At 34.7% G+C, this 27516-nt stretch overlaps 5 protein-coding genes and 1 long non-coding RNA gene across 8 annotated transcripts; 5 read left to right on the top strand and 1 right to left on the bottom strand.

Moving 5' to 3' along the window:
• Window positions 1–6: 6 nt before the first annotated feature.
• LOC120257862 (succinate dehydrogenase subunit 4, mitochondrial-like) lies at window positions 7–2433 on the top strand. Its single transcript, XM_039265148.1, has 3 exons — window positions 7–308; window positions 1573–1698; window positions 1810–2433. Exons 1-3 carry the CDS (start codon window positions 123–125, stop codon window positions 2161–2163), a joined length of 666 nt encoding a protein of 221 aa, XP_039121082.1. The 5' UTR covers window positions 7–122; the 3' UTR covers window positions 2164–2433.
• A 370-nt stretch (window positions 2434–2803) lies between these two features.
• On the top strand, window positions 2804–6260 carry LOC120257964 (P-loop guanosine triphosphatase YjiA-like). 3 transcript variants are annotated; one of them, XM_039265273.1, is made up of 10 exons: window positions 2804–3107; window positions 3461–3526; window positions 3795–3978; window positions 4257–4453; window positions 4565–4615; window positions 4706–4797; window positions 4899–4963; window positions 5172–5299; window positions 5719–5823; window positions 5938–6260. In XM_039265273.1, exons 1-10 carry the CDS (start codon window positions 2994–2996, stop codon window positions 6073–6075), a joined length of 1140 nt encoding a protein of 379 aa, XP_039121207.1. In that variant the 5' UTR covers window positions 2804–2993; the 3' UTR covers window positions 6076–6260. The 3 variants fall into 3 exon arrangements, with proteins under 3 accessions (XP_039121207.1, XP_039121208.1, XP_039121209.1); XM_039265274.1 differs by having other exon boundaries at window positions 5175–5299; XM_039265275.1 differs by having other exon boundaries at window positions 5184–5299.
• A 1518-nt stretch (window positions 6261–7778) lies between these two features.
• LOC120258228 (myb family transcription factor PHL11-like) lies at window positions 7779–10203 on the top strand. The gene is made up of 6 exons (XM_039265589.1): window positions 7779–8252; window positions 8589–8665; window positions 8799–8856; window positions 8999–9059; window positions 9318–9387; window positions 9555–10203. Exons 1-6 carry the CDS (start codon window positions 8105–8107, stop codon window positions 9963–9965), a joined length of 825 nt encoding a protein of 274 aa, XP_039121523.1. The 5' UTR covers window positions 7779–8104; the 3' UTR covers window positions 9966–10203.
• Window positions 10204–19268: 9065 nt separating this feature from the next.
• On the top strand, window positions 19269–24470 carry LOC120258836 (SNF1-related protein kinase catalytic subunit alpha KIN10-like). Its single transcript, XM_039266272.1, is given in 11 exon segments — window positions 19269–19353; window positions 19355–19457; window positions 20702–20886; window positions 21267–21449; window positions 21652–21783; window positions 21901–22086; window positions 22819–22908; window positions 22984–23067; window positions 23198–23338; window positions 23432–23677; window positions 24105–24470. Coding segments are annotated over 11 exon segments (1548 nt in total). The 5' UTR covers window position 19269; the 3' UTR covers window positions 24219–24470.
• Window positions 24471–25331: 861 nt separating this feature from the next.
• On the bottom strand, window positions 25332–26828 carry LOC120257829 (ubiquinol oxidase 2, mitochondrial-like). Its single transcript, XM_039265113.1, has 4 exons — window positions 26349–26828; window positions 26080–26208; window positions 25486–25974; window positions 25332–25413 (listed from the first exon to the last, which is right to left on the bottom strand). The coding sequence occupies exons 1-4, from the start codon at window positions 26691–26693 to the stop codon at window positions 25354–25356; spliced, it is 1023 nt and encodes a 340-aa protein (XP_039121047.1). The 5' UTR covers window positions 26694–26828; the 3' UTR covers window positions 25332–25353.
• Window positions 26779–27285, top strand: LOC120257831. The gene is made up of 2 exons (XR_005535909.1): window positions 26779–26849; window positions 27173–27285. It is a non-coding gene; the product is annotated as an uncharacterized LOC120257831 (long non-coding RNA).
• Window positions 27286–27516: the final 231 nt, after the last annotated feature.

Below are 27516 nucleotides of genomic sequence, written 5' to 3' on the forward strand. Positions count from 1 at the left end.
GGTGGCGATGGCGAGCAGGCTCTTGAGGCAAAGGGCAACCCCATTCTCCCTAGGTTCAACCTTCTCTCGGTTCCTTCATCCCTCCTCCCCGCCTATCGATCCTTGTCCGGCGGCGGCCTTCAATGGCCTTCGAAGCCTCCACTCTCTCACTTCCCCTGGCGATGGTGGTGTCTTCCATTCTTCTGATCCTAGATCGGTGGCTCCACGATCCGTCCTCATGCCCGATTTTGCTGGATCCTTTCTCCTCCTTGGCCAATGGCACCCGCTTTGTTCCCTCCTCTGCCGCTGGGTCTCTTGGTCTCATGAAGGTGTATAGCAATTATAAATATGTTTTTTTTTTTTTTTGTTGTTTGATTGAGTTGTCTGTGATTTTGTGTATGTGGCGTAACATTTGTTAGATATTGGGTTATCGGAAATAGATTCAAATAGGTTTGATATATTGCAAAAAGAGTTTTTTTTAATCGATGAGTTTATTATGAATGTTTAGATGTTTTTGTGATTGAACACAGGTGGATGATGTCAGTTTCAGAAAGTGATAGTTTTATTATTTGTGTTTTGGGGTGTCATATATTTCACTTGTTAGTTCTATGAGATTATTTGGTGTTTAAAGGGTGAAAGTAGCAAGGTGACGTTGCTGTCTTGGAAAAGATGGTAAACAGAACATGATTAAGAGGACGGTCCCTTTCTAATGTAAGATCACAGTATTCATGATTTTTAGTAAATCTCTCGGGAGTTGTTTTTTCATGTATGACAGTTTTCTCGATTGAAGGTTGTATTTTGCCTTGTTGGTGTTCTCAATCATTCAGCATGAGTTACATGATTGATGTTTTCAACCATCAATGTTGCAAATCTGTGAGTTCCATAGCAATTTATACTATAGCTTGTTGGGAAACAAGAGGGATAGGTAATTTGACAGAAGGCCTTTGGACTGATTTTTAGAGTACTATTTAGTTAGATACAAGGAGAGCCAAAAGTTCAATCTGTTTTTTTTTTCTTTCTAGAAGCTGAATCTACTAGATTGTTCATGTAGCTTCATGGATCTCTATGTTTGGTTGGGGAGGTGATCCTTATGATCTTGTAAACATCTTGTACTTGAAGTTTCTTTGCCTTCGGCATAACTTGTTTACCAAATTAAGGTCAGAGATGACCTTCTTCTTCCACTGCTTGGGAGCTCATGGTTTCATATTCTATTTCATTTCCGATGGGGGTTCTTTTCATTGTTCCCTCACTGGGCCAATTTTGCTATTGGTCACCACGGAGTATTTAGCCTTGCAAGGATGCCCTTGCTGTAAAAATGACTTGATCTCAAATCTTGCGTGCTTGCATATCGCTTCAGTCAAGCACCAAATGTTTTATTTAGAGTCTAGACATTTTAACTTCCTTTTGTTGCTATTGATTTTCACTAGAGAATTAGACAACCTTTTCTCTTAAGATGGTTTTTTTCTCCTGAAAGGGTATTTCTGTTGCTTTTTGATAAATATTGCAGCTGTTGCTCTTAGTTTTGGTTATTTCAAATAAGATTCATTTTAGCTATGTGGATTGAATATGTTTTCTGGTCTGCAACTATTGCAGGTATGGAATCATGGAATTTCTAATGCAAGCCACTCATATATACCCTCCTATCCAAGCATGCAAGTATCTCCTCGTTGGTTTTCTATGAAAGCATCATCAGATCCTGATCAATCAACTGAAAAGAATGTAGGTTTTTGTTTCTTGCATATTCTAATTTGTTCCATCTGGGGGTCTACGTAGTTTTTTTTTTTCCTTGCATTGAGATGGTCTAAACCGCATGGTCAAAATGTTCCACAGACCTCAGATACGACACTGCATCAAAAAACATCAAAAGTGGTATCCTTTGCGCCCCTGGAAGCAAGTGCCAGCATGAAAGAGCGACCTAGTGCTCTACGGAGTGAAAGCCTGAAAATAAAGAGAATAGAGCTCTCGCAGAAAATTACATATGCTCTGATTCCTGCCCTGCTCCTTGTTTCCAAAACAAAGCTGACCACCTCGCTGATAATTCTCTCGGTATTCTGGCAGATCCATGGGTTCTTCAAGGAGATTTTCCTGGACTATGTGCACCAAGAGGTGACCAGGAAGTGGGTTTTGATATACTTCAATCTGCTTCTCTTGATTGTGGCCAAGGATCTCTTCCTTGCCTTTTGATATATTCACTGAAGGCTGAAGCCACCATAGTATGAGGTTGAATCTTAAATCATCATCGTTTCCGCAACTTGGTTGGATCAGTGAGGGCAATCTATGAAATAATCTGTTTTCTATTTTGTAATCAAATAAATATGTTACTTATGTCATCACAAGGATGTTCAGTGTTGTTGTCATGTACCCTTTGCTGTTGATTCAGATGGGCTCTCCCGTGCATTGCCCCATTGCAGTTTGAGTGGTGACTAACATTGAAACTAGCTTTTTGTTTGTCTCGCTGCAAGTTCTTTTTGGTTCAGGCATGTTAAATGGTTATCTCCCGAGTAACTCATTAATGCTCAGCTTTTATTAAATGAACATTGCTTCTAATTTTCTATCCTTCAAAGATGAAGGAATTTTGTGGCATTATTTGTTGTCAGCTCAGCTGTGTTTGGATTGATTTTGGGGGAAAGATTAACCATAGAAAAGTAGTAGTAGTTGTTGTTATTGTTTTTAAATGAAATTTAAAATCTCATAAAATAAGATGGTTGTTAGTTTTGCCCTCATTTTTTTTTTTTTATCGTTTTTGATATTTGTAAAATGTAAAAAATATTAGTTTTTAACCCAACTTTTAAAGTTAATTTAGAAGTTTGGGTTGGTGTAGGGTTTTAAGAGAATCATAGATCGTCTAAACCCTAAACCCTTCTCGGCACTTCTCTCTTCCTTGACGCCATGGTTGCCCGCGCTTATCATCCCGAGAACTTCGAAAGCCCTAAACCATCTCCTCACCTTCTCCATCTCCGCCGCCTCCCTCGTTTCCCAGCGATTTCATCCCAACCTTTAGATGCTCTCGGTCTATGGTCTCCTCCACTTTCCCGCAATCAAACCTTTCTGAAGCCGCCTCCTCGGCGCTTGACCTTGATCGCAGAGTCCCAGCCACCGTGATCACCGGGTTCCTTGGCTCTGGAAAGGTAGGCGGTTCTTCAGCTTGTTTGTTTGAGGCTTCTGTGAGATCCTTGAGAATTATGCTTTGATAATTTCTACCTTGTAAAATGAAAAACTTTGAATTCGGAGACATTGATTATGCCCATGTTTCATTCCTTCATCGTTATTGGTTATGCAGTTGTGATTGCACTAGATAACGTAATATAAGAACTATGAAATCGTCCTACCCCCGAGTTGTGCTTTTGATGGTTTGCTGTTTCCGTGGATTTTTTTTTTTTCTTATTGTCCGCGTTCTTTGATGCATCAATTTTATTTTATTTATTTTATTTTATTTATCTATTTATTATTGTAACTTTATCATCATTGAATTTATTCACAGACGACTTTGTTGAACCATATTCTAACTTCGCAACATGGAAAGCGGATTGCTGTTATTGAGAATGAGGTAATGGATCACTGGTATTGATTTCATAATTGCTTCTAATTTAGCTCAAGATAGAATAATTGTAATTAACGGAATGAAATGTCCTTGTTGAAACAAATATTCCAAGAAATGTACTTCCAATCTCCTATAATACTGGTGTGTAAAATATTGAATATTTGTAGCACATATGATAATTTGAATTTTCATCACTAGTGGTGTCTCTTTAATTTGCTAGTATCTGTGAATTTTGCCCTAAATTGGATTTTTTTTTTCTTTTCTTGTACTGTAGTTTGGAGAGGTGGACATTGACAGTTCATTGGTTGCCAACCATTCTTCAGTACCTGGGGAGGATATTGTAATGGTTAACAATGGCTGCTTGTGTTGCACCGTCAGAGGCGACCTAGTTAAAATGCTATTGAAATTGGTCAAGACAAAGCGAGACAAATTTGATCATATTATTATAGAGACAACAGGTACTGCTGTGGAATGAACATTTACTCATTTAATAACAGCTTGGCTGTATATCGTTTTCAGTTCAGAATTATTTCACCATCTTATGACCAGTGACGACCGTGAATTGTTTTACTTCCATCTACCTTATAAATTTCTATTTTAATTAGTTTTTACATTGTTCTTGCTGATACAGAATTGCATTCTGCCTTCATTTTCACCTACAGTTTATTTTTTTATTTTTTTGTAAGGTTATGTTCTTGGTTGGAACTTGTTGAGTAAGTTATCGCCTCTCTTTCAGGTTTGGCAAAACCCTCCCCTGTCATAGAAACATTCTGTTCAGATGAATTAGTTGCAGAAAATTTGAAACTTGATGGAGTTGTAACAATGGTAGACTGCAAGCATGCCATGCAACATTTGAATGAAGTCAAGCCGAGGTGGGTTGTCAATGAGGCGGTGGAACAAGTTGCTTATGCAGATCGTATCATACTAAACAAGGCAATCATAATCAACCAATAAGTAACTTGTTGGCTTTTCTTCCATATTACTCCTTAAAAAGTTAAAATAGCTCATGCTCTCTTATCTTTCTGCATGATAATTGCTTTCCAGGTAGATTTGGTGACTGAGACAGAATTGGATGCCCTCACTAAGAGAATTAGAGTAAGTGTTAAATCCGAGTGTTAGTCTGCTAATTATTTGGTATGTGCCACATGCTCACTAGATCCTTGAATGTTGTATTTTCTATGGCAGCTTATAAATGGTATGGCACAGATAAAGCAAGCCAAATTTGGAGCTGTTGACATGGATTTTGTTTTAGGAGTGGGAGGATACGACCTTGACAGGTTATCAGTTCCCAACCATTTTGTTATTCCTTCTAGTTGGCCTTCTGAAGTATAGCATGTTTGATACCTAACTGTTAAACTTCATCCTTCATTGATTATAGAATCGAGTCTGCAGTTCAGGTTGACACAGACCATAATGCTACCAATCATTGTGTTAATGGGCATGGTAATTTCTTTCTCAGATACAAATTTGACAGCATTTTAAAATATACCATATGCTCATCTTCTGGTGGAGTTAAGGCATTCAAAGATTTCATTATAACTTGCAATTGATTATGGCAATAGTGCCTCAATATTGATGATGATTGAGATTGTTTAGTATCATTGGCTCTGTAATAGACTACATTTGAGGTCTATTCCTTCTTTTCTTTCAGATCATCATCATCATCATCATCATCATCATCATCATCATCATCACACAGGGCACCATCATGACCATGTGCATGATTCTGCCGTGTCAAGTGTCAGTATAGTCTCTGAGGGAACCCTTGATCTTGATGAGGTATTCTTTCAACTCCCTTTTCACTTTATCAGTGCCTTCATAACCCATGAGGTTAGTGGAATAGGTGTAGCTGGTATTATATTGAAAACCTACTTCCTCTCTAGGATTTCCAGTGCCGTCTTATTACATAAAGAGAGAATTTATTTTACTGAGGACCCACTTGAAATGAATACCCACCAAGCATAGAATATTAGCATTGAATTATCTTATCATCTTTTAGCATTTGTAAGTAGCATCTTGTCGTATGTTTCGGTATTCATCAGATCTGACAATTTTATTAGTGCAGAAACCTATTACACCTTTCTGATTTATCCAGGATAGCAACCAACTTTTTGATAAAATCATCCTTATGTTGTCTTCTCTTCAGATCTCTGCTTTTTTGGTGAATTACTTCGTCTTTATTACTTGTAAAATTCCAGGTTAATGATTGGCTTGAGAGACTGGTTGATGAGAAGGGGGAAGACTTATATAGGATGAAAGGTGTATTATCCGTCAATGATTCCACAGGACGGTTTGTTTTTCAGGTAATTTTATTCCCTATCTTGCCCATTTAGAATAAAAGAAAACAGCTTTTTTTGTTTGAAGAACCAATTTTCAGTGTTTGAAACTGAATTTATTTATTATCCCTTTTCGGATAGGGGGTGCATTCTATGTTAGATGGATGTCCTGGAAAGCCATGGGAGCCAGATGAGAAGAGGATCAGCAAACTTGTATTCATTGGAAGGGATCTGGATGAAGCTGCCTTGAGAAAGGCCTTCAACGGGTGCTTAGTTTGATCTTATCATGCAAAGAAACCCAAAAAATCCAGCAAAAGAGCGCTGCTGTAATACGCAAGCTTTATGATCTTCATTATCTTTAAAAAGGATTATTATGTTGTACACTAACAACTATCATTAACACTGTTACTCAGTCTACATATAAAGATCAATAACTTAAACTTATTATTTATTCATTCATTTTATTACTATGTTTTTTTTTTATTGCTTTTGGTTGTTAGGGACCATTTACATCTCAATAGAAGCCTGGAGGGAACAGCGACCTTGTACGGGCCGACCACTTTGCATTAGATTCGTTTGCGAATCACGAGGCGCAAGGGACCGCATGACATTGAAAAGGTATCACTAGACAGCTTTAGATTCTTAATTCTTCTATCCAAGTTCCCTTTGTCTCCTCTTTGCATGGAATTATCCTTTTCTTCAAAGACGCCTGTTTTAGAACTATTAAAGTGCGCTGATGGAATCTTTAGTGTGGACCTCACTCACACCCAAGACTTTGTTAAATATGTTGACGATTTACATTGACAATTTACCATTTTTGATTTGATTTCATATTTATATAGTGGGAAACCCAATGTTGCTTCCATTGATTATTTCCTTCTCTATAATTTTTGCTCCATTTGATCCTTTTATTTGAGTCAAATATTGTTTGATGGGTGAAATTTCAAGCCTGTATGATTCTGAAAATAATACTGAATATATTTTCATTAGAGTGAGATATAACTATAATTGTGTATTTTCAAATCTAATTTTAGTATTGAAATGTAGAATTTGACAACTGGTTTTGTACCAAATTTCCATTCCCTCTATTAAGCACCTATATTGTTTTTGGAATTATTCCAATATTATGTTTGAGCGATTTAGATATTAATTAGCATTAAAAATTATTGACATTAGCATATCTTTATCAATAATCAGGAGATTAAAATTTTGACTCAAAGATATTTATATTAATTAAAATGCCAAAACTTCCAAAATATTGTCTTTTTCAATCTATCTCGAAGTTGACAACTCCCAAAGGTTAATATATATATATATGTATATATTGTAAGTAAATTAGTAAGTTAAGAGAAAGCAAAAACATCATTAAAAAGTCTTATCAGCAATCCAATCCTATTAGAGGTGGGCCCATCCCATTAATTCACCAGCAAGTTTCCAATCAAAAGTTGACACGTGAATGAGGGTGGCAATTGGGCAGTAAGGAAGTTACGGTTCGAGCCGAAGAGCTAATTAGTGGAGAAGACAAAGGTGGCGCGGAGGAGGCGGTGGTCCCCGCCGGGAATATTCCCTGGCGTCACAGCGCCGCCCTGTCGGCCGAAACGTGTCCTTCTGGGGGGCCCACTTACACTCTCCTCCTACGTGGCATGTGCTGGCTGGAATATTCCTCGGCCGCAGCCACCGCGAATATTCCACGCTGGCATCCCACGTGGCCCCCAGTCTCACATGACCCCACCGTTTTCCCTTCATCCCTCTCTCTCTCTCTCTCTCTCTCTCTCTCTCCCTGTCTCCCGCCCTTCAAATGGTTAAGAACTTAAGAGAAAGGAACATTTTAAGTTACAATGCCCCGCGGCTTACCAGAAATGGCTTTACGGCGGTTTTCACCCCTTCCCCCACCTCTACGTTTCCTTTAGATTCCCTCCTCTCTCTCTCTCTCTCTCGCTCTCTCTCGTGATCTCGATCTCTCTCGGATCCAAACCTCTATCGAATAATTCAAATTCTCAGTTAGGGATATCTGATCTGAATTACGGTAAATTTGGATTGATTTTTGCATCATTTCAAGCTGGATTTCCTTTTCCAAGATTAGAGTTTTGACATTAGATCTTTGTTCATCTCCTTCTTAAGAAGGATTTGGGGGTGTTGATCAGGGGTTCCTTTTTGCTTCTTTGGGAAAAGAATGCGAATCAGAATACCATCTTTTAGCTTTTGGACATTCCTTGAAAGTTCTTAAAGAGAAGGGAATAAGAATTTACTTTGTAGGGGAGGTTTTGGGAGTTGGATCGAGCTCCAGATCAAACCAGGTGGTGGGCAAATGTTTGGCGAGATGGAGAGGAGTTGCTACCCGGCGTTCGAGAGTGGCGGAGTCGTGCTCTCGCGGGATCCCAAGCCTCGTCTCCGGTGGACGCCGGACCTCCATGATCGCTTCGTCGACGCTGTCACCAAGCTCGGCGGCCCTGATAGTGAGCTCCTCTCTCTTCTTCTTCTTCTTCTTCTTTTTTTAATAGCTCTCTCTCTTGAACGGCGCCGGATGACCGTCCGTTGGATGGACGGCTATGATTGGTCGAGGTTTTACATGGAACTAAGACATTTTTACGAATAAACCCCGGAGAAATGTTTATTTTATGTAGTGGAGGTGCTTGTTAATTTAGTAATTATGATTTATTCTTTTCAGCCTTTGCTATTATTATTAACTTCATTCATTTCAATTATGATTTATTTAAATGTATGTTTAATTCTTTTCTGATTTACGTTTTGATTGATTTGTCTCCATTGGCATGGTAAAAAAATTTTTGCAGAAGCAACACCTAAGTCTGTTCTAAGACTAATGGGCATGAAAGGATTGACACTTTATCATCTTAAAAGTCATTTGCAGGTGCTTCTCTTGATCTTTGTATTTTTCATGGTCTTTAATTGATTTTTTATTGATTGATTGATTTATTTATTTATTTTCAGTTTCTAAAGCATTTTTCTTCATTGTACGTGTTTCTTTTTCTTTTTTTTCATAGAAGTATAGACTAGGAAGGCAAGCCAGGAAAGAGACAAGCCAAGGAGAGAGTAACAGTGGTATACCACTCTTAAAACGTTTTTTACATGAGTACTGAGTTTCTACTAGAGATTTTTCAAATAATTAGGAATTCAGTTGTTTCAAGCTATCATGTTTGATTTTGTCACTTTCTTCTGATACTTATTCTTTCTTTGAGTTTAGGTAATCCGAGTGGAACTAAGTTCTCTTCAACAACTACAACTATGGGCATCCTAAAACGGGTGTAATGAAGAGTAAGATTCTTTTCAAACCTTAGATCTATATCAATACTACTCAATGCATTGTGATATATATACTTGTTGATTTTTTTAAACAAACGGTGAAAAAGTCTTTTTTTAATTTTGAGATTTATTAGTTTAAATTCAGATTTTTGAGACAAATAATATAACATAACATATTTTTACAGTTAGCCTTATGTGCTCCATATAGCCTTTGTTCCTTGTATAGTTTAACTCATTCTACATTATATATTATTTTGCAGGGAAATTCCAATTGCTGAGGCTTTAAGATATCAGATTGAAGTGCAAAGGAAACTAAATGAACAACTGGAGGCAAGTCTCATGGTGCTGTATGGTCCCTTGTTTATGTATATATATTTATCTACACAATAGTATTACCATTCAGAATAAGTATAGATTGAAATTGAGAACAAAATTGTCTAATATGCTTTATGTTTAGATCTTATTTTTATTTTTTTTTATTTTATTTTTTTTTGCAGGTTCAAAAGAAGCTGCAAATGAGAATTGAGGCACAAGGAAAATACTTGCAAGCAATACTGGAGAAAGCTCAAAATAGCCTCACTTTTGATGTGAATAACACTGGAAATTTAGAAACCACAAGAGCTCAACTTACTGACTTCAACTTAGCACTTTCAGGTTTGATGGACAACGTAAGCCAAGTGTGTGAATCCAAAACTGTTGAATTAGGGAAGGAGATCAGTATCAAGAGGCCTCATAATTCTGCTTTTCAGCATTACCAGGATGGTGTAGCAGATGAATCTCATGATACTAAATTTGCTGCAAATGGTACTTCTTTGGTGCTTGATTTGAATGTGAAGGGCAGCTATGAGATGTTTAGTGGAGGGAGAGGGACTGAGTTAAATCTTTGCATGCATCCACAAAGAAGTTGAAGGAAGACCAATCCAATTATATTGTTATTTTCTTTTATGGTTATCTAAAAAGTTTTGGTTGTGTATATGGATATATATATATATGCTTCATAGTTCACAATAAGGAGAGTTGATATTTATCAACAGGAAAAGTTTTAGGCGGTTATCATGTCTGTGGATTATAGTTTAAGTTCTGAGTCAGTTACTGTAGTTCATGTTAACCTTTTTATATATATCATCGTGAGTATGACCTTTCCAAGTGAAACTTGAACATATGTATATATATAGTGTTTTTATCTGGTTTTAATAAGGTAGTTTATTGTTTAGAAACCAAGTATAAGAAGATTTTTTTTTTAATTTAAAATAATTAAATTTAATTAGATTCCTTACAACTATAAAATCTAGTTATATGTTTAATGTAAACTATTGTTCGGTGGGTGGAATCCGCAACTTTTATAATTTTTCTAGTTTTAATCAAGGTTGTCAGACCCGGCCCAGGCAATGACCCTGCTAAGTCCAAGGGTCAGGTCAATGGGATCGATTGGGTCGAACCGGGGTCAATAATTAAATATAAAAAATATTATAATAATTAATAATGAGCAAATATGATATTAAACTCATAATTATATTATAAAAACCTACACAATTTTGATATTTAAATTGATAAATGACCTTATATACAGTAGAGATTTCTAATTATGTCATTTATTTTTATATTTTTTTAATATTTACAAATTTAATATATTAATATATAATTATCGAACTTCTCTCGGTGTTATTTATTTATTTATTTGTTTATTGGTTGATTTTTGTTAAAAATAAATAGAAAATATAATTCACTAATTCTTATATCTCAATTGAGTTTTTTTATTTTTGTTTTTAAATTTTCTTATATTTTTTTAGTTAATTAGAATACTTTAATTTTTATATTTTTTTATAATAAAAATTACACTCATTTATTGTTTTATTTTTAATAAATTAAATTTTTTTAGAAAGTATTTACATAACACATTAATATATTTTATTTTTAAATATTAATTTTTGTTGGTATGTTTATGATATATATATATATTGTAATTCTATTTATTGATTATATATTATAAATTAATATTAATAAATATACATGATTTTGTGGTTTCTAATAAAAAAATAATAATAAATTATTAAATATTATAAAAAAAATTAAATATTGTGACCCGATTGACCCGGCCGGATCAACCGGTTACCGGTTGAACCGCCCGGGTCACCGGGTTTTTTAATACCCGGATCAATGGGGTATACCCGGGCCGACCACATGGCCGGTTCCTGGTTTTTCTGGTTGAACCGGTCAGGCCGGTCCGGATCTGACAACCTTGGTTTTAATAAGGTAGTGGATTACTTAGAAACTCTAGGACGTTCCAGAAATATTTTGGAAAAAAATTTTAAAAAAAAAACTAAATTTAGTTAGATCCCATACAACTATAAAATCTGGTTATGTCTTCCGATATAAAATATATATCGTTAGGTGTGCAACTTCTAGAACTCTGAATCCACTTCTATATTAGTCTTGTTTATAAAATTATAATATATCTACTTCAAATACTTATCTATTATGTATTTTTAATGTTTTAAAAATAAAGATAGGATATATCCGAACATTAATATTAATTTTAAACATCAGAAAAAAAACTATAAATCCATGAAAGATATTCACATAAAATTTAACTTTATTAAGATTTTTGTTTAAAAATAAATGGATAAACTATAAATTCGCGGGAACCGCAAAACCAGAGCAGACAAAACGACAACAAGAAAGGACTTTTAAAACAGCCAAGTGATGTGAGCTGTGTCTATCCGAGATCTTTTTGTTTCATCTTTACCATCCTTTTTAAGGTAATTTTCTTTTTAACTCACTAAACACACTAATCCTGATGCTTTAGATTTCAATTTTACGTATTGATGTTCAAAGCTTTACATGTCTATGTTTATTTGTTTCCTTCTATCATCTTGAATGTGTGTCAAATAGGTGAAATTTTTTAATCTTTTATTTAGATTACAATTAGTTGTAGTTCTTGATGTTCCTAGCTATAGATTTATCCTTAGAGTTCTAGAGATCTTGCCAATACTTAACATACACAGTTAGAACTTATAGTTTTTATCTTTAAGGTTATTGATGATTGGAGCTATACATAAATACTTATAATTTCTGATTTTTTTTTAAAAAAATTGTATAAATCATTGAATCTGTTGTTTATAATGACTAACATGTATATTTATATCGACTAACAGGTTCCTACTTTTACTTATAATTTCCTTTGATTTCTCTAATACCAAAAATATATGTTATCCATCTTCTTCTCTGTTAACTACTTCCTCTTGTTTTTTTATTCTTTGGGAAAAACTATTAGAATAAAAAGCTAGTGATTCTAACAAACTAAGTGATCACTAACTGGCTAGTAATAAAGCAATAAATATTAAGAGCTAAAAAATCCATTTATTATCCATATATTCCTCAAAAATTCAAATATAACAAAAAAAAGTATGCATGGTAATAGGATAATTTTGTTCGGGAATAATTGTATGTTGTCTTTTTAATTATATTGGCAACTGAAAAGAAAAGGTCATAATAACTGAAATTATATCAACAACTTTGAATGTTTTATTTGATCTTTTGATATTCATTAGATATTTTTTTATATTTTTTTATTTTTAAACACTCTTTTAGAGCATCAATCAATTCTTCATGGATTTGTGAGCCAGGAACCAAGAAATTCAAGAGGCATGGCTAACTCAAATAACAAGGTCACCCAAGATATCAAAGAATTAATTGAACATGTAATTCATCTCTTCTTCTTTTCGTTTTTTTTTTTCAAAATTTTATTTTTTCGGATATTATAATTCAAATATATATTATTCATCTCAAGTGGAATATCTGAAATTTATCTATTAAACAGCTTAACTTTTTATTTATTTATTTATTTATTTAATTACAGGTCAAAATGAGGATCGAATCATGTCTATGTAATTATAACTCTCAAGCAGAAACAGTGGCCATACTCCAAAGCAATGGAATAGTTCCCTCCGTTGTCAATAGAAGTAAAATTCATAATTATATTATCAATTACTAATATATATTATTTAAAAAAGAAACTATTCATACTCACGTACATGTCTATATCCTTCATTATACAATTGATCAATTTTATTGGGAACTTTGATGGTTTTTTTAAAATTGGCTGTGCAGTATGGGAGACATTGGTGAATCAAAATCCTGAATTTTTCAGTTTATATTCTCAAAATTTGGTTTTGATCAGCCAAATAAACGCCTTCAACACTTTGGTTCAGCAGCTGCATGATGCATTAATAACATCAATCAATGCTGCCAACCATGATCCAGGTATGGACTTCAATTTGGTTTATTTTTCTTTTTTACCATGATAATTAAAAAAAAATCTATTCGATTATATATAATTAAAAAACTATTCTTAGCGTGGCCCATCTTAAGCCCAACCACTCAACCTATCATCATCCAGCTATATTTTGTTTTTCTAAATTTTATGGCCCATCTTAGGCCCAACCACTCCACACCATCTCCTGAATACTCTTCCTGTTGTCGTGGGAGTTTGTTGTTTTGCTGTCTCTTCACTTCTGGTGATTTGTGTTTTTTCTCTGTAATTTTTTTTTGTTAGAATTAAATCTGTTATTTATCCACTTTTTCAAAAAATAAAAAAAATTTAAAAAATTAGAACCCTTTATAACTCTCTTCTCGTTTTATACTTTATAATTTATTTTTAATATATTCGTGATTTATATATTTATTATAAATAAATAAATCAGTAGAAATTTTTCTAATTATAAAAAAATAAAACCCCAGAAAAGAAAAACTAGTCTTTAAAAAAAAAAAAGAATTTCCATGAATGCAGGGCCAAGCATGATGCAGAACAATGTGGTAAACCATCAAGCTTTTCAAGGCGTTCAAATGGCCACTCCTCCTCAACATGTTGCCAATCAAATTGGATTTGAAGATATGATATACATTCAAGATCCTTCTCAAGAACCTCAAATGGATATTCATTTTCCTTCTCAAAACTTAGTTAATCCTGGTGATAGTGACCAAATCTTTACTTTTGCTCAATTCTTTGCCAATATTAGTGGTAGTCAAATGATTGATAATTCTCCTCAACACTTAGCCAATCCTGGTGGTACTGAAGATGTGATGAGCATGCAAATGACTGAAATACCCCAAGTTCCAACTAATTTTTCTAATAACACTAGTGCTATCTCTCGTCAGGCCATCTCTAATTTTAGTGGTTTTGAAGACATAATAGGTGAAATTACTGAAACGCCCTATGTTCCTCATATTGACACTAGTGTTATCTCTGCTCAAGCCTCAGCCAATCCTATTCATTCAGGACATATGATGGGTCAACTTACTGAAATGCCCCCCATTCCGGACACTAGTGTTCTCCTTGATGACTCTAGTGTTATGTCTACCCAACACTTAGCCAGTTCTAATACTTTTGGGCAGATTAAGAGTGAAACTACTGAAATGCCCCCCATTCTTCAAGGCGATATTGATGACAATGATGGGTAAGTGTAATATGACTATTATGATGTATATATATATATATAAAATTGTCATATGATAGTTTTTATTTTGAATGTACTACAAGTTACTCACAAATTGTTGCACTATGTTATTGTTTTGAAAGTATTATGACCAATGAACTTCCTCAAATGATTGGAATGAGCAATGCTCAACAACAACAACAACAACAGCCATCCCCACCACCTCTTGGGGGATTCATGGAGGGGTAAGATCGTCATTGACCTCAATAATATTTATATATATATATATATGTATATTTTTTTGGTACTGCTGTACTATTTCACCCCACGTACGTCAGGTGTGACTTTGTTTTTATTATGTTATACTTTCAGTCTCTTTCTTTAATTTAATTTATGGTTTATCTATTTTTTATAAATATTATATATAGATGTTCTTATATTATTAAGTATATAATATATATTCTCACAAACTTATCACTGGAGATTCTAACATATATGCATGTCATAATAAGGGTTATATACAATTACTTAAAAAAAAAGTTTTTATAGTTAAAAAAAAAAACTAAATATGTACTTATGGTTGAATTGTTAATATTATTATGATTTGAAGTTCATTTAAGTGAATTTATTTCCTTATTTTAATTATTATATATGTCATGTTATTTGTGTTAGATACATATGAAGAATAATATATATACACACATTTGTGAAAATGTCTCTCTTAAAAAGAGTGTTTATTTCATGCAGGAGCAGTTCCTTGGCAAATGAGATGGAACATTTTGAAAACTTGGACATCTTTCAACACATTTCCTTGCCATCTGATTCAGTTTCCATCCCATTGAATGCTTTTCCTGCTGACTACTTCCCAGACCTCATGACTGCTCCCCTCCCTTTCACTTCCAGCCCCACCTCCGGCTCCGGCTCCGGCTCCGGCTCAGGCTCAGGCTCCGGATGAGGGAATCGGTACCCTATCTAATACTGTATCTGCCTCAATGAGTCTGTTAATCTTCATCAACTTCATTCTTAAATTTCTTCCCAAAACTCTGGGATTGCTTTGCTTCTTATAATTCACTCAACAGTTAGTTTAATTATATGCTTATCTTTAATTTTCGTAGTTCTTATTATAATTATATACTTATCATTATGTTCAATGTGACGTATTTTTTTTTTAAATAAAATGTGGATAAGTCACGTGTTAGGGGTTTGTGCATAGATTATGGATCAATTATCCAGCTAACATATGTGTCCTCAGCTGTGGCCGATTTATTATTATCTCTATTTTCATCAAGTATTGAATTTGAGATCTTTGCGTGTTTCACCGTTAATTCTTACAATGACATTAAGTACAGACTAAGTTATAAGGCATTCGATGTATTGTATTTTTCTCTTTGTTAGATATTGGCTTTATAATTATATTTTTCCACCGAGCCCTCTCTCTATTTAAATTCAAATTGTTCATGTATTTATTCATATCTTAACTCATTAATCTCTGCTGACAAGCTTGATCAGAATATAAAATTCAAAGAAATGACTAATTTTCATTTTATACGTTGGAAAGTCAAAGACTCTCTCATCTTGAGATAACACATAATTTAAGTAAACAAATCACTGTGAATGTCATGCATGCATTGCATTTTTATATTTTAAAACTCAAAACTCTTCTTAATTATTATATCATAATTAAAGACAAACCCAAACTCAGCATTGCATGCACTGGAATATATAAGAGCAGAAGAGAAAGAAGTTAATGAGAAGTGGAGACCATCACCATGGATCCCTTCTATATATGATGCTTGTGGTACTTTGATTGTTAGCTAATGGTGATTATGTTTTTTTAAACTTTCATATTCTCAAATTAATTGCAATATGCAAGTTTATTGGTAATCAATCACTCATGTAAAATTAAACAAGTCATAGGAGCTGAATTTTCTTTACTATAACCAAAATATTATTTTAAAGAATATTTCAAATATTAAAGAATGATATGTTTGATGGAATTTTTGTTTTTATAGTGTTGATTTTGTTTTTGTGGATTCTGCCGATGATATTGAAATATAATTTTTTTATTATAGTATACAATTAATGTAATTAACATATTAAATAAAAGTAAGAGCTTTCCAACCATGAAGTTAGGCTTGTGATACACTATCCTAAAGTTCGATTTTGTATTTTTGTACAAAGATATCCACCGTCTATTTAATTGTTTGGAGCTTCTTAGTTGCACATGTTCCGGAATAATTATACAAAAAAGAGAATGGGAGATGGGAGAAGTAGAGCTTGTGCAAGCTAAGATTTTACTAGTAAAAGAGAGCTCACCATTTGATTTAAGTTTAATTTGATCTAATAAAACTAGGTTGTTTACGTAATATATATATATATATATATAAAACCCATCATCATGACGTCCCCGATAAAATATATGACGTGAAATGTCATCTAAAAATGACTGTTTATCATTATAAAAAAAGAAAGCGTCCCTCAGGGCATGTGACGTGAAAGTGAAAAAAGTTTGATATAATCAATCAACCATCTGACGATCCAAATGCTGATTTAGAAAAACATCTCAGATTGAGGACGCCCCCAGATGTTTTCATATACGTAACCCTATCATCTAGGGACGTCCCTAGTTGTCATCTAATGGTCTAAAAAAGGTTCAGGTGGGGTAAATGTATCTAACGGGTCGGGGGCTTGATGAGATATGTTCTTCGTTTTTTACAGTTATGTTTTGTTTTTTTTTCTCTGTCTGTTTCGGATATCTTTATTGCCACCACTTATAATGACATAATGTATGTTGTTGTTTTATTTGTTTATGATGTGAGGTTTGTTGTTTATTTATTTATTATTATTATTTTAATAAAAATGATTTATCCATTTTTTAAAAAATAATCTAACATTTACAAAATTATTGTTTGGAGATAAGTAACGGTAAAGAAAAATAAAAAATTAAAAAAATAATAATAGCAGGTTTGTGAAGTGGGGGACTATCTCGTATGTATGCATGCACCCCAAATTGAAGGGTAAAAGTAAAAGCATATATAACTTTACATGTATTATTCGATGCGGGCTTAGCTAGCTTTACATGAAAAGAAGATGTTGATTTAGGTTTTCTCATAAAGATATCTGAGCTTGACCAGCTTTAGTTGTACGCCTAGGCTTACCTAGTTCCAACAAAAACAAGTATAAAATCAAAAAACTAATAAATACTAGTTGGTGATAAAAAGGATAAAAAATTTACATTCCCATAATTCAGTTAAAAATAAACATTGAATAGCTAAGAGAAACACAATATAAAAAAAAAAATAGAAATAAAATTTCTTCACTGTAATTTTATTTTTATAAATCAGGCAACAATCTTTCTATTGTATTTTCTTATTTAGTAATAAATTCACAATTTATTCATTTTTATTAAAAAAATAAAAATATTTTACATAAAAATTATCAAAAAAATAAGGAGATCTCATTCCAGAAAATAATAAAATTGTCTAAGATTTTGAATCTATGTTTACTGAGAACCGTGGGCTAGTCTACTGGTAACTGTCTATACTTTATGATTGAGATTTTTTTTAATTCGAACATCTCATATTACAATTTATTTTCTGAGTCCTATATAAGAGTTTTATTTGAGCAATACCTCTCATTCTTTACTCCTGAGTTACATGACGGGAAAAGGATTTATTCTAAGAATGCCAATCAAGTTATCAGAATACATTACATGTGACACCTTCATACTAGCTCTCAATTTTATTAAAAAAAAATCGACTGATGTGAAAAATCATTACGGGTATTTAATGAATGCGGTTTATCCACTTTTTTTCAAAATCATTACGGGTTCTCACAAAATTAATTAATCTTAAACACGTGCGGGCCTCACACGAGTGCTTCCTCTCCTACATGCCTGACCGCGCGAATCCCATCTCTTTCTCGATCGAGGGGATTCCCTTGCAGAGTGAGCTCGGATCTCCTCATTTCCAATCTCTGATCGAAAGATACACTCTTCCCGAATTCGGATCGGATTCTCTTTTTCATCCCCAAAGCCCCAACCAATCCTTCCTCTCGCTCGTGTTCGCGGTTTCCATTTGATTTCCCAATCGAGGTAATCGCTTGAATCTTTTGTTTTGGGGTTTTTTTTTTTCTTCAATTTCTATCATGCATTAGTGTTTGAATTTAGCTTTTGATTTGTAGTCTCGTGGGAACCCTAGTTTCTTTTTCGATGCCCTAATTGGCATCTCTTGTCGATTTGATTGCTGACCATGAAGTTGTTTTGATGCTTCGTATCCATCAAATAGTTTTAAGATTATAGGAGAGTTTCTGAACCTTCATTATTTGAATTTTTGCTTTAATGTGATTCTAATGTCACCCTGGTGTCATTCTTAGTTGATGGGTTGAAAACTGGTTTGGGATTTTGGTGATGCGGTTGATTGAAGCTAGAATTGATGAATTTTTGTTGCTATGGCGTTTTCCGATGAACTTTTGGTTTTTATAATTGTTTTGAAGATATCCCAAGTTGAAAAGTGATGGAAGCACATGATTTATAAAATTTAATGGTGTGAGAAGACTTGCAGTGTTGTTTTATATTTAACCTTTTTCACACCTTGTTTTTATGTAAAATAATTCCGTAGATCTTCTGTGGATGGTTTATTGTTTTTTTGTCATTATATGTTATAATTGTTGTCAAAAAAATGATATATGATTGGTTTCTTTTGTCATTTGTGCTCTTGCCTTAGATTATTATTTTTTTGTTAAGTTTAAAGTTTTCTTGTTGATCACCACAGTGACTATGGAAGGCACCCACAACAGAGGTGGTGCAGCTGATGTGTTTTTACCAAATTATAAGCTTGGGAAGACGTTGGGCATTGGTTCATTTCGGCAAAGTGAAAGTTGCAGAACATGCTTTGACTGGGCATAAAGTTGCGGTCAAGATTCTCAATCGACGTAAAATTAAGAACATGGAAATGGAAGAAAAAGGTGTATGATAAACATTGTGATGGCCATTTGTCCTTTTGAATGCATGTTAATTTTAGTCATGATGTAGGTAAATGTCATTGGAGAGTAGTAACTTCTATTAGGTGTCTGCCTTTAATGATTCATATGAAAAATTACTCAATTTTGTGTTTTAAATATTTCTAGTTGTTTTCAAAACATTGAATCAGGTATTATTATGCCTTGTCTAGCGCATTGCATGATTTTATGTTTTGGAACATAATAATTCATTAATGCTATTATGCATTGTTATTTTTAGTTTAGAGCAAGAAGTGATTGCTTGCTTGTTTTGGTTTAGCCGCTGGTGTTTATATATAAATATATCGAATTTTATCTATTATGGAATGTAATATATTATTGATGGCAGTATGCTATTTTGTCTGTTAGTCCAGGGTAGCTATATATATACTTTCTTGCATTGTTTAATGCTTAATGTGTATCAAATTTTCTACCATTTTTATGTGGAGGCTTGTACAATTCATGCATGTTACAAGTGGCTTTACCTATGAAACTAAATTTTTTTTTCCTAAGATCAACTGTGTAGTCGTTCGACCATGCAATGCTTAAATGTAACTTAGAAACTAGAGGTTGTACAGATGCTGGAGTTGAAAGCAGAGCCTCCAGATAACTGATAGTTTTAGTGGGGTATAGTTTTATGAAAGATGATACTAGCCCAGAGTGCATGAAATTTGGTTTACTACTGAAAGGCACGGGTATTGCTGCAATAACAATAAGACATACTTCATGCATGATTTTTTTTAGATTAACAATTTTTTGCTATGGGACTTCCACACTAAACCTTAAACATTAAGGACAATTTTGTACTTCTGGTTTCGAATTGCAGAGTGCCATCCAGAATTGATATAAAATGTTCACCCACCAGATGACAGTTTTTTTAAGTGCTTTTGGAACCAATAACTGGTCAATTATTGTAATGACCGGGCAGGTGTAGATATATAAAGTCAAGAAATGACCCGTAGTGGAATCTGATGGTTAACTTACAAGTTATGATCCATTATTATGTGAAAAATCTAGCAGAATTATTTTAAACCTAGAATCAAAAGTTTAATAACATGTAAATAGGAAAATAGTTTTATCATTTAATAACATATCGTTGTCTTTTTCCTCTGTTTCTTTTAGGGAAGTACATCTTTCTTTCTACGAGATCTTTAGATGTTCGTTGCTATTCAAAATATTTACATCAAATATCTTTCTTCTTTTTGTTCCAGTAAGACGAGAGATTAAAATTTTGAGATTGTTCATGCATCCACACATTATACGGTTGTATGAGGTCATTGAGACGCATTCAGATATTTATGTTGTTATGGAGTATGTCAAATCAGGGGAGTTGTTTGACTATATTGTGGAGAAAGGTAGATTACAGGAGGAAGAGGCTCGCCATTTCTTTCAGCAGGTACCTGTTTAACATACTGTTCTTGAGATGCATCTTTGTGCCGGTAATTTTGTTTATGAAGCTTATATTGTGCTACCTGATTATAACCATGGTATGAAGCCACTGTGTTCTTGCATTGATGATTTATAAAGCTACATTAACATGACTGAGATGCACTAACCTTGCGGACTGTATGCCAATGCCCAAAGATCTTTCTTATGGTTTTTGACTTCAGAAATGTGCTTTGGGGGCCAACCTTGTTTTCCTTTCCTTTTTTTTTGGTTACATGTTTCTTAATGAATTTGACAATATTGCTAAGCAATTATCTGGATATCTGTAACTTCTTTTATGTTTATTTCCTTTTCCATAATTTTATAATAAGGCAATTATATCTTGAACAGATTATATCTGGCGTTGAATATTGTCATCGGAACATGGTGGTCCATCGAGATCTAAAGCCAGAGAACCTTTTGCTGGATTCAAAGCGCAATGTTAAGATTGCTGATTTTGGCCTTAGCAACATAATGCGAGATGGTCATTTTCTGAAAACCAGTTGTGGGAGCCCAAACTATGCAGCCCCTGAGGTATGAGGTTGTGGCATTTTGTGTGTTAACTTTGTTGATATTTTTTATCGTATGTCATCCAGTTTATAGCTTTTGGAACTATTTTTTTCTGAATAGTTGTTGAACTGCAATGTGGGATCTGTCAAGTTTGATCTTGGAAGACAAAGTGTTGTCCACCAAATTAGTTGGTAATATGCTTTCATGGTTATGTTACTTCTTCCAGGTGATATCTGGTCGGCTGTATGCTGGTCCTGAAGTTGATGTTTGGAGCTGCGGGGTTATTCTTTATGCTCTTCTCTGTGGAACTCTTCCCTTTGATGATGAAAACATTCCCAATCTCTTCAAGAAAATAAAGGCATGATAAGTGCCAGGAACCTCTTTTGGGGAATCTTTACTTATGATTTTGAAACATCTTTCTTTCCCCAGATAGCTTTAAATCCTGGCATTAATTCTTCAACATACTTGTTACTAGGGTGGCATCTATACTCTTCCCAGCCATTTGTCTGCCGGAGCAAGGGATCTGATTCCCAGGATGCTTATTGTTGATCCTATGAAGCGGATGACCATTCCTGAAATTCGTCAGCATCCCTGGTTCCAAGCTCATCTTCCTCGTTACTTGGCTGTGCCTCCACCAGATACAATGCAGCAAGCTAAAAAGGTATGTTTTACTGAAGTCTTTCAGTTTCTATCGACATTTATTAGAAATCAAATTTTATGCTTTATATTTTGCCATTAACCAACCAAAATAAACAATTATTTCTATCTACATTTTGTTTAGTTTGCAATCAATTATGTCTGAGCCTTTTCTTCTTTACAAAAAGATCTTCTGATATGCTTCTGATATATCAAACAGGGAAATTATTTCTTGTCTTGTGTAATCATGAGATGCCAATGGGTGCTAAAAGCATGAGAGTCATTTTCCATCTAAAGGCCACAATAATTAATTGCTTTAAGATTGTTGAATCATGTTAGTTTATGTTATTTTCATTGATGATGTTCAAGTATTTTATGTTTTATGTGTTATGATGAGTTCACATGCACATCATGCCACTCTTTTGATACATGCATTGCATATTACAACCTATACAGATAGATGACCATGATAACTAAGCCTAACCAGCAGTATAGATTTGCCTCAATTGTTAATTTTTTGCAGAGCCTGGAACACACTGAATATTGATTTTAGATTATTTCTTACCATTCATATGCTTGTTTGTTAAGTATCTGGATTCTCAGCTCCTTCTCTTAACACTCAGCTATGTGCATGTTGATTAGGTTTATCCAATGCTGAGTTATCATGCTATTTCTGTGGTTTATGGTTTTCAAATGCATAATTGGTACTTAACAAATCTGCATGTACTGACTCTTTTCTCATGTTGTTGCTCCATAGATTGATGAGGACATTCTTCAGGAGGTAGTGAAAATGGGTTTTGATAAGAATCACATAATTGAGTCTCTTCGCAGCAGAACACAGGATGAGGTATCTCATGAGAATCGAAGCATTTCTTGAGCCTTACTTTGTCGAATTCTAATGCATCTTGTGATGTTTAAACAGGCAACAGTTACATACTATCTGCTTCTGGACAATCGGTTTCGTACGGCTAGTGGCTATCTTGGGGCTGAGTTCCAGGAAACTATGGTATGTTTGATCACCATTCTGGCTTGCGGAATGTTGCATATACTTTTATTGCAAATCCTGTGAAAACTGTTTCTTGAATGTGAATTGTCTTTCCACAACTTGTGAAAAATGTGAATGACTTTTACTCTAGGAATCTGGTTTCCCTCGTTTGCATCAGTATGAGAGTGTTACTTCAGCTATTTCACACCGGCTGGGAGGATATGTTGATCCTCAGGGAACTGGTATGAGGTCTCATATCCCTGTTGAAAGAAAATGGGCTCTAGGACTTCAGGTTTTTCCGTCTAATAAGTTTTTTTGTTTACTTCTGTATATTCTGTGGTTGGTTTTGCGTATCTCAAGATAAAAAAATGTTACTCTATGACAGTCACGGGCACATCCTCGTGAAATTATGACGGAGGTCCTTAAAGCTCTGCAAGAATTAAATGTTTGCTGGAAGAAGATTGGGCATTACAACATGAAATGCAGATGGTATCCTTGCTTTCCTGGGCAGGGTGAAGGTATGCATGATAATAATCTGAACAATAACCATTGCTTTGGTGATGAGTCTGCCATTGTAGAAAGTGATGATGTGGCTGCAAGATCATCCAATGTTGTTAAGTTTGAACTTCAGGTGCGTCTTCCATTTTCCTTGACTCGTACTCATTACGATAAGAACTTGACTGTCTATGCTGATGTGTTCATTTTTCTTTTTGGGTGTCATTTTACTATCAAAATGGATGGTTGATGATATAATGTGTTGTGCATCATACTAGAGGCCAACTCTTGTCTGCTATTGATCACATGATGATGTTTGTTCCTTTTTGCTGTCAAGAGTTTTTTTTTTATCTTTCTTTTGATTAGATCAGAACTATATGCTGGCTTAAATTAAGTAGAGTTACTCTCACCGTACTCAATTCAACATGAAATATACCTTTACTTGATTGTTTTTCAATGACATAAAAAGCAAAATTTGTCTTTCACCATTAATTTAAGCCAATTTATTTATTTATTTTTATTTTTGTCCAATTGTTGGCAAGTAACTCGTTATATTGATGTAGCTTTACAAGACGCGGGAAGAGAAGTATCTCCTGGACTTGCAGAGAGTGAACGGGCCGCAGCTTCTCTTCCTGGACCTCTGTGCTGCGTTCCTCGCACAACTTAGAGTACTGTAGGAAGTGAGTAATAAATGCATGCTCATATTTGTTTGAATTGCATTGTTGGGTCTGCAACGAATGTAAATACAAAAAGTGGCGGCCTGTTGCGATATGCAGCTACTGATTTATGTTTTTTGCTTTATAAGCTGAGACGTTGACATATATTCTAGGCTCTGCCACTCATGGGCATTCTATGGCAGGGCTAAACTTGTGCTTAAATGCATTGTAGAATGCAACCTGACTTTGGCTAAGAATTAACCATTTTGTTTATGCTCGTCATGTCTTTGAGACCCCGTTCGGTTGGTGGGATGGAGACAGGGATAGGCACGTATGATTGATTGATTGATGTGATTAAATAACTTTTGTATCTTTTTAATATTCTATTTAAAAAATAATTATTAAAATAAAAATGAATAAATTTTTTTTAAATTCATTGTAAATATTATTGATTTAAAATATTTATAATTAAAATTTAATTATTTTTATATAAAATATAATTAATATAAAATTTTTAAATCCATTGTAAATATTATTTATTTGAAATATTTATTATTTAAACCATTTATAAGTAAAATTTAATTATTTTTATATAAAAATTAATTATCAAATTAGGAACAAATAAAATTTTTAAATTCATTGTAAATATTATCCACCTGAAATATTTATTATTTATGATCAACAATTTTTATTGATAAAATTTTGATAAATTATAAGATGTAACGAGGGGTAAAATAGTAAGTTTCATCAATCAAAATTGTCTAGACCCATCTATTTTTGAAGGAACCATCCTGCAGAGTTTGAGAAACATCTGTTTCTCCTTATGTCTTTCTTAAATAATTTAATGCATATCCAAATGGGAGAGCATGTCCCCAAAAACAAGGGAGTCATTCGAACCAAACGGTGGTGCTGATAGTTTGGTCTAAAGACTGGCATAGATCTAGACCCAACAAGATCACTCCAAAGGAACAAAACTAATGCCACAACCATGATCCAATTCGCAAAACCCATGTCATTATTATTATTATTATTATTAACAGCTCACACAAAACAAGAAAAATCACTACATTAGGAATTCTAGTAGATCCCTAATCCATTAAAACTTTCCTGTTCTCAGCTTCATGAATAATCATCTTCAAGTTAAAGAGAGAGCCATTCAGTGATACCCAAGTGGCGCTGGCGTCTTCTGCAGTTCCAACCCCTGGTAATGAATGTCCTGCATTCAAACCAAAACACAATCTCAGCAAAAATGAAATAATAATTATAAAATAAATAAAATTTCACATACCGAAGCATAATGGTTCACATCGCGGTGATGGGCCTCATCAGCCCGGACAACCATCACCACATCTCGAAGCTTCGAATTAGCCGGTAAGCGCCAGTAGTCAATGGCGATGGCCGGCGCCGGAACATTGTCTATCCTGCCGGCGTCGATCTCCTTGAGAAACTCAGTGTAGGAGTGAATAGCCTCCTCCTCTAGGTACCCAACGACACGGTGAGCGAATTTGGGAGAGATTAGATAGCCGATGAAGTAAGCGTTGAAGAAGACGCCCTGGACGGCGAGAACGAGGGCTCTCTCGTACCACCGCGGATTGGATACCTCCATGAACGTCATCAGGTGCATGCGCTCGTTCTCTGCCTCTTCTAGCAGCGCGCGGATCCAACCTCCACTATGCTCGAATCGCCGCAGTGATCGCAGGTGCAGTAGCATCCCGCCCACCATCCCCGGCACTGCCGCCACCGTCTCCAGCATCATCGCGCGGCATCCATACCTTCTCTGCTCCCAATTTGAAACATTAGGGATCTCAAATCGGATCCATCATCACGGGTTTTAGATCTTTCAAAAATCCGAATTTTAAAAAAATATAAAGAAAATAAAAACCTGGAAGAAGATGTCGGTGGGGACTCGAAGAGTTTTCACAGTCCAGTACGCGATTTTATCCAACAATGTGGTGGGCTTGTGATGCTTCTTCAGATCGATCGTTTGATCCGATGAGTACGTATCCCAAGGCTATGATTTTTTTTTTTGAAAAATATGATTTTTTTTAGATAATTAGAATATTATCAGAAATTAAACCAAAAAAAAAAACGGAGACCAGAATAAATAAACGAAAAAAATAATAAAAATAAAAAGTAAAAAAATCTCCATACCCTGAAGCAATTCCACTTCCACTCGGTGCCGTCCTCTTTCATCAACTTCAGTGGAGCCATGCCCCAGTAACTCACCACCTCTTTCCGCTCATCGCCGGGGGTCGTCGCCGGCTCCTCCTGCTGGCCGACCTCCTCCTGGGCCGGAGTCGACGAGCTCGCCATCCGCACCGAGAGCAGCTTCACCCAAGTAGTTGGTGCGCGCGCTGGCGTGGCAAATATCGATGATCCATAAAGCAGCGCTTGTGACGGCTCCGCCGCCGCACGCGAGATCACCGCCGTGGAGAAAAGGCGGGGCCCAAGCTGCCTCAGAAGAGATCCAGCAGATCTAGAACCCATCATCGCCATCAAAATCGAGATCGAGAATGGAAACGAAGACCAAAAGGAAAGCAAGAAATTGGGAGACTTGTTTTAAAAGAGATCCTTTGCTTTCGTGCCCTGCGGCGAAGAAGGGGTTTTATAGGTCCAATTAGATATTCCTAACTCGGCTCCCTTTCCCATTGTGTACGTTGACTCCCGGTGATCTTACCCCTCTCTCTCTCTCTCTCTTATTATGTGCAGTAATTGTTATTTTCCTTATTGAATATTCTATTTATTATTAGAGTCTCATAAAATTATATAATTTATTCATGTATTTATTTTTATCCATGGATATATGAAAAAAATAATGAATTTTATTATAATATTTGTTTGCAGTTAAATATTTAGAGGATTTCAGGATACTCACTTTTTTTTTGGGGGGGTTATTTTACTAGAAGTATTTATTTTTTTTATTAATACATGATTTTTATTGTTTTTAATAAATATGAAAATGACTTAATTTTTAGGTTTATGATGGAGGTGATCAGAACGTGGCCAATTAACAGCGCGAAAATGAAGTTTTTAACAAGTGAGCGTGCGAGAAAGTTCCAGGAGGATTCATGGTTCACAGAAAAAAAAAGGAAAGAGGCGGCGATTGAGTTCTCCGTTGTGGTAGCCCGCGGTTGCTGCCCATTATCGTGTTCTGATGATATTCCCGTGAAGCACGGTTATTATGTCGAGACCTGTCTTGCTTAACATTTGCGGAGAAGCGCGAGTTATTTTAAACTTCTTGCGGGTTTTATTTGTCAAACTTGCAAATTGATTTCTTGGGGGGCAAGTCAAATTACAACCGGTCACAACCGGCAAAGAT

The sequence above is a fragment of the Dioscorea cayenensis genome, chromosome 4, assembly GCF_009730915.1.
Source record: "Dioscorea cayenensis subsp. rotundata cultivar TDr96_F1 chromosome 4, TDr96_F1_v2_PseudoChromosome.rev07_lg8_w22 25.fasta, whole genome shotgun sequence".
NCBI classification, from domain to species: domain Eukaryota; kingdom Viridiplantae; phylum Streptophyta; class Magnoliopsida; order Dioscoreales; family Dioscoreaceae; genus Dioscorea; species Dioscorea cayenensis.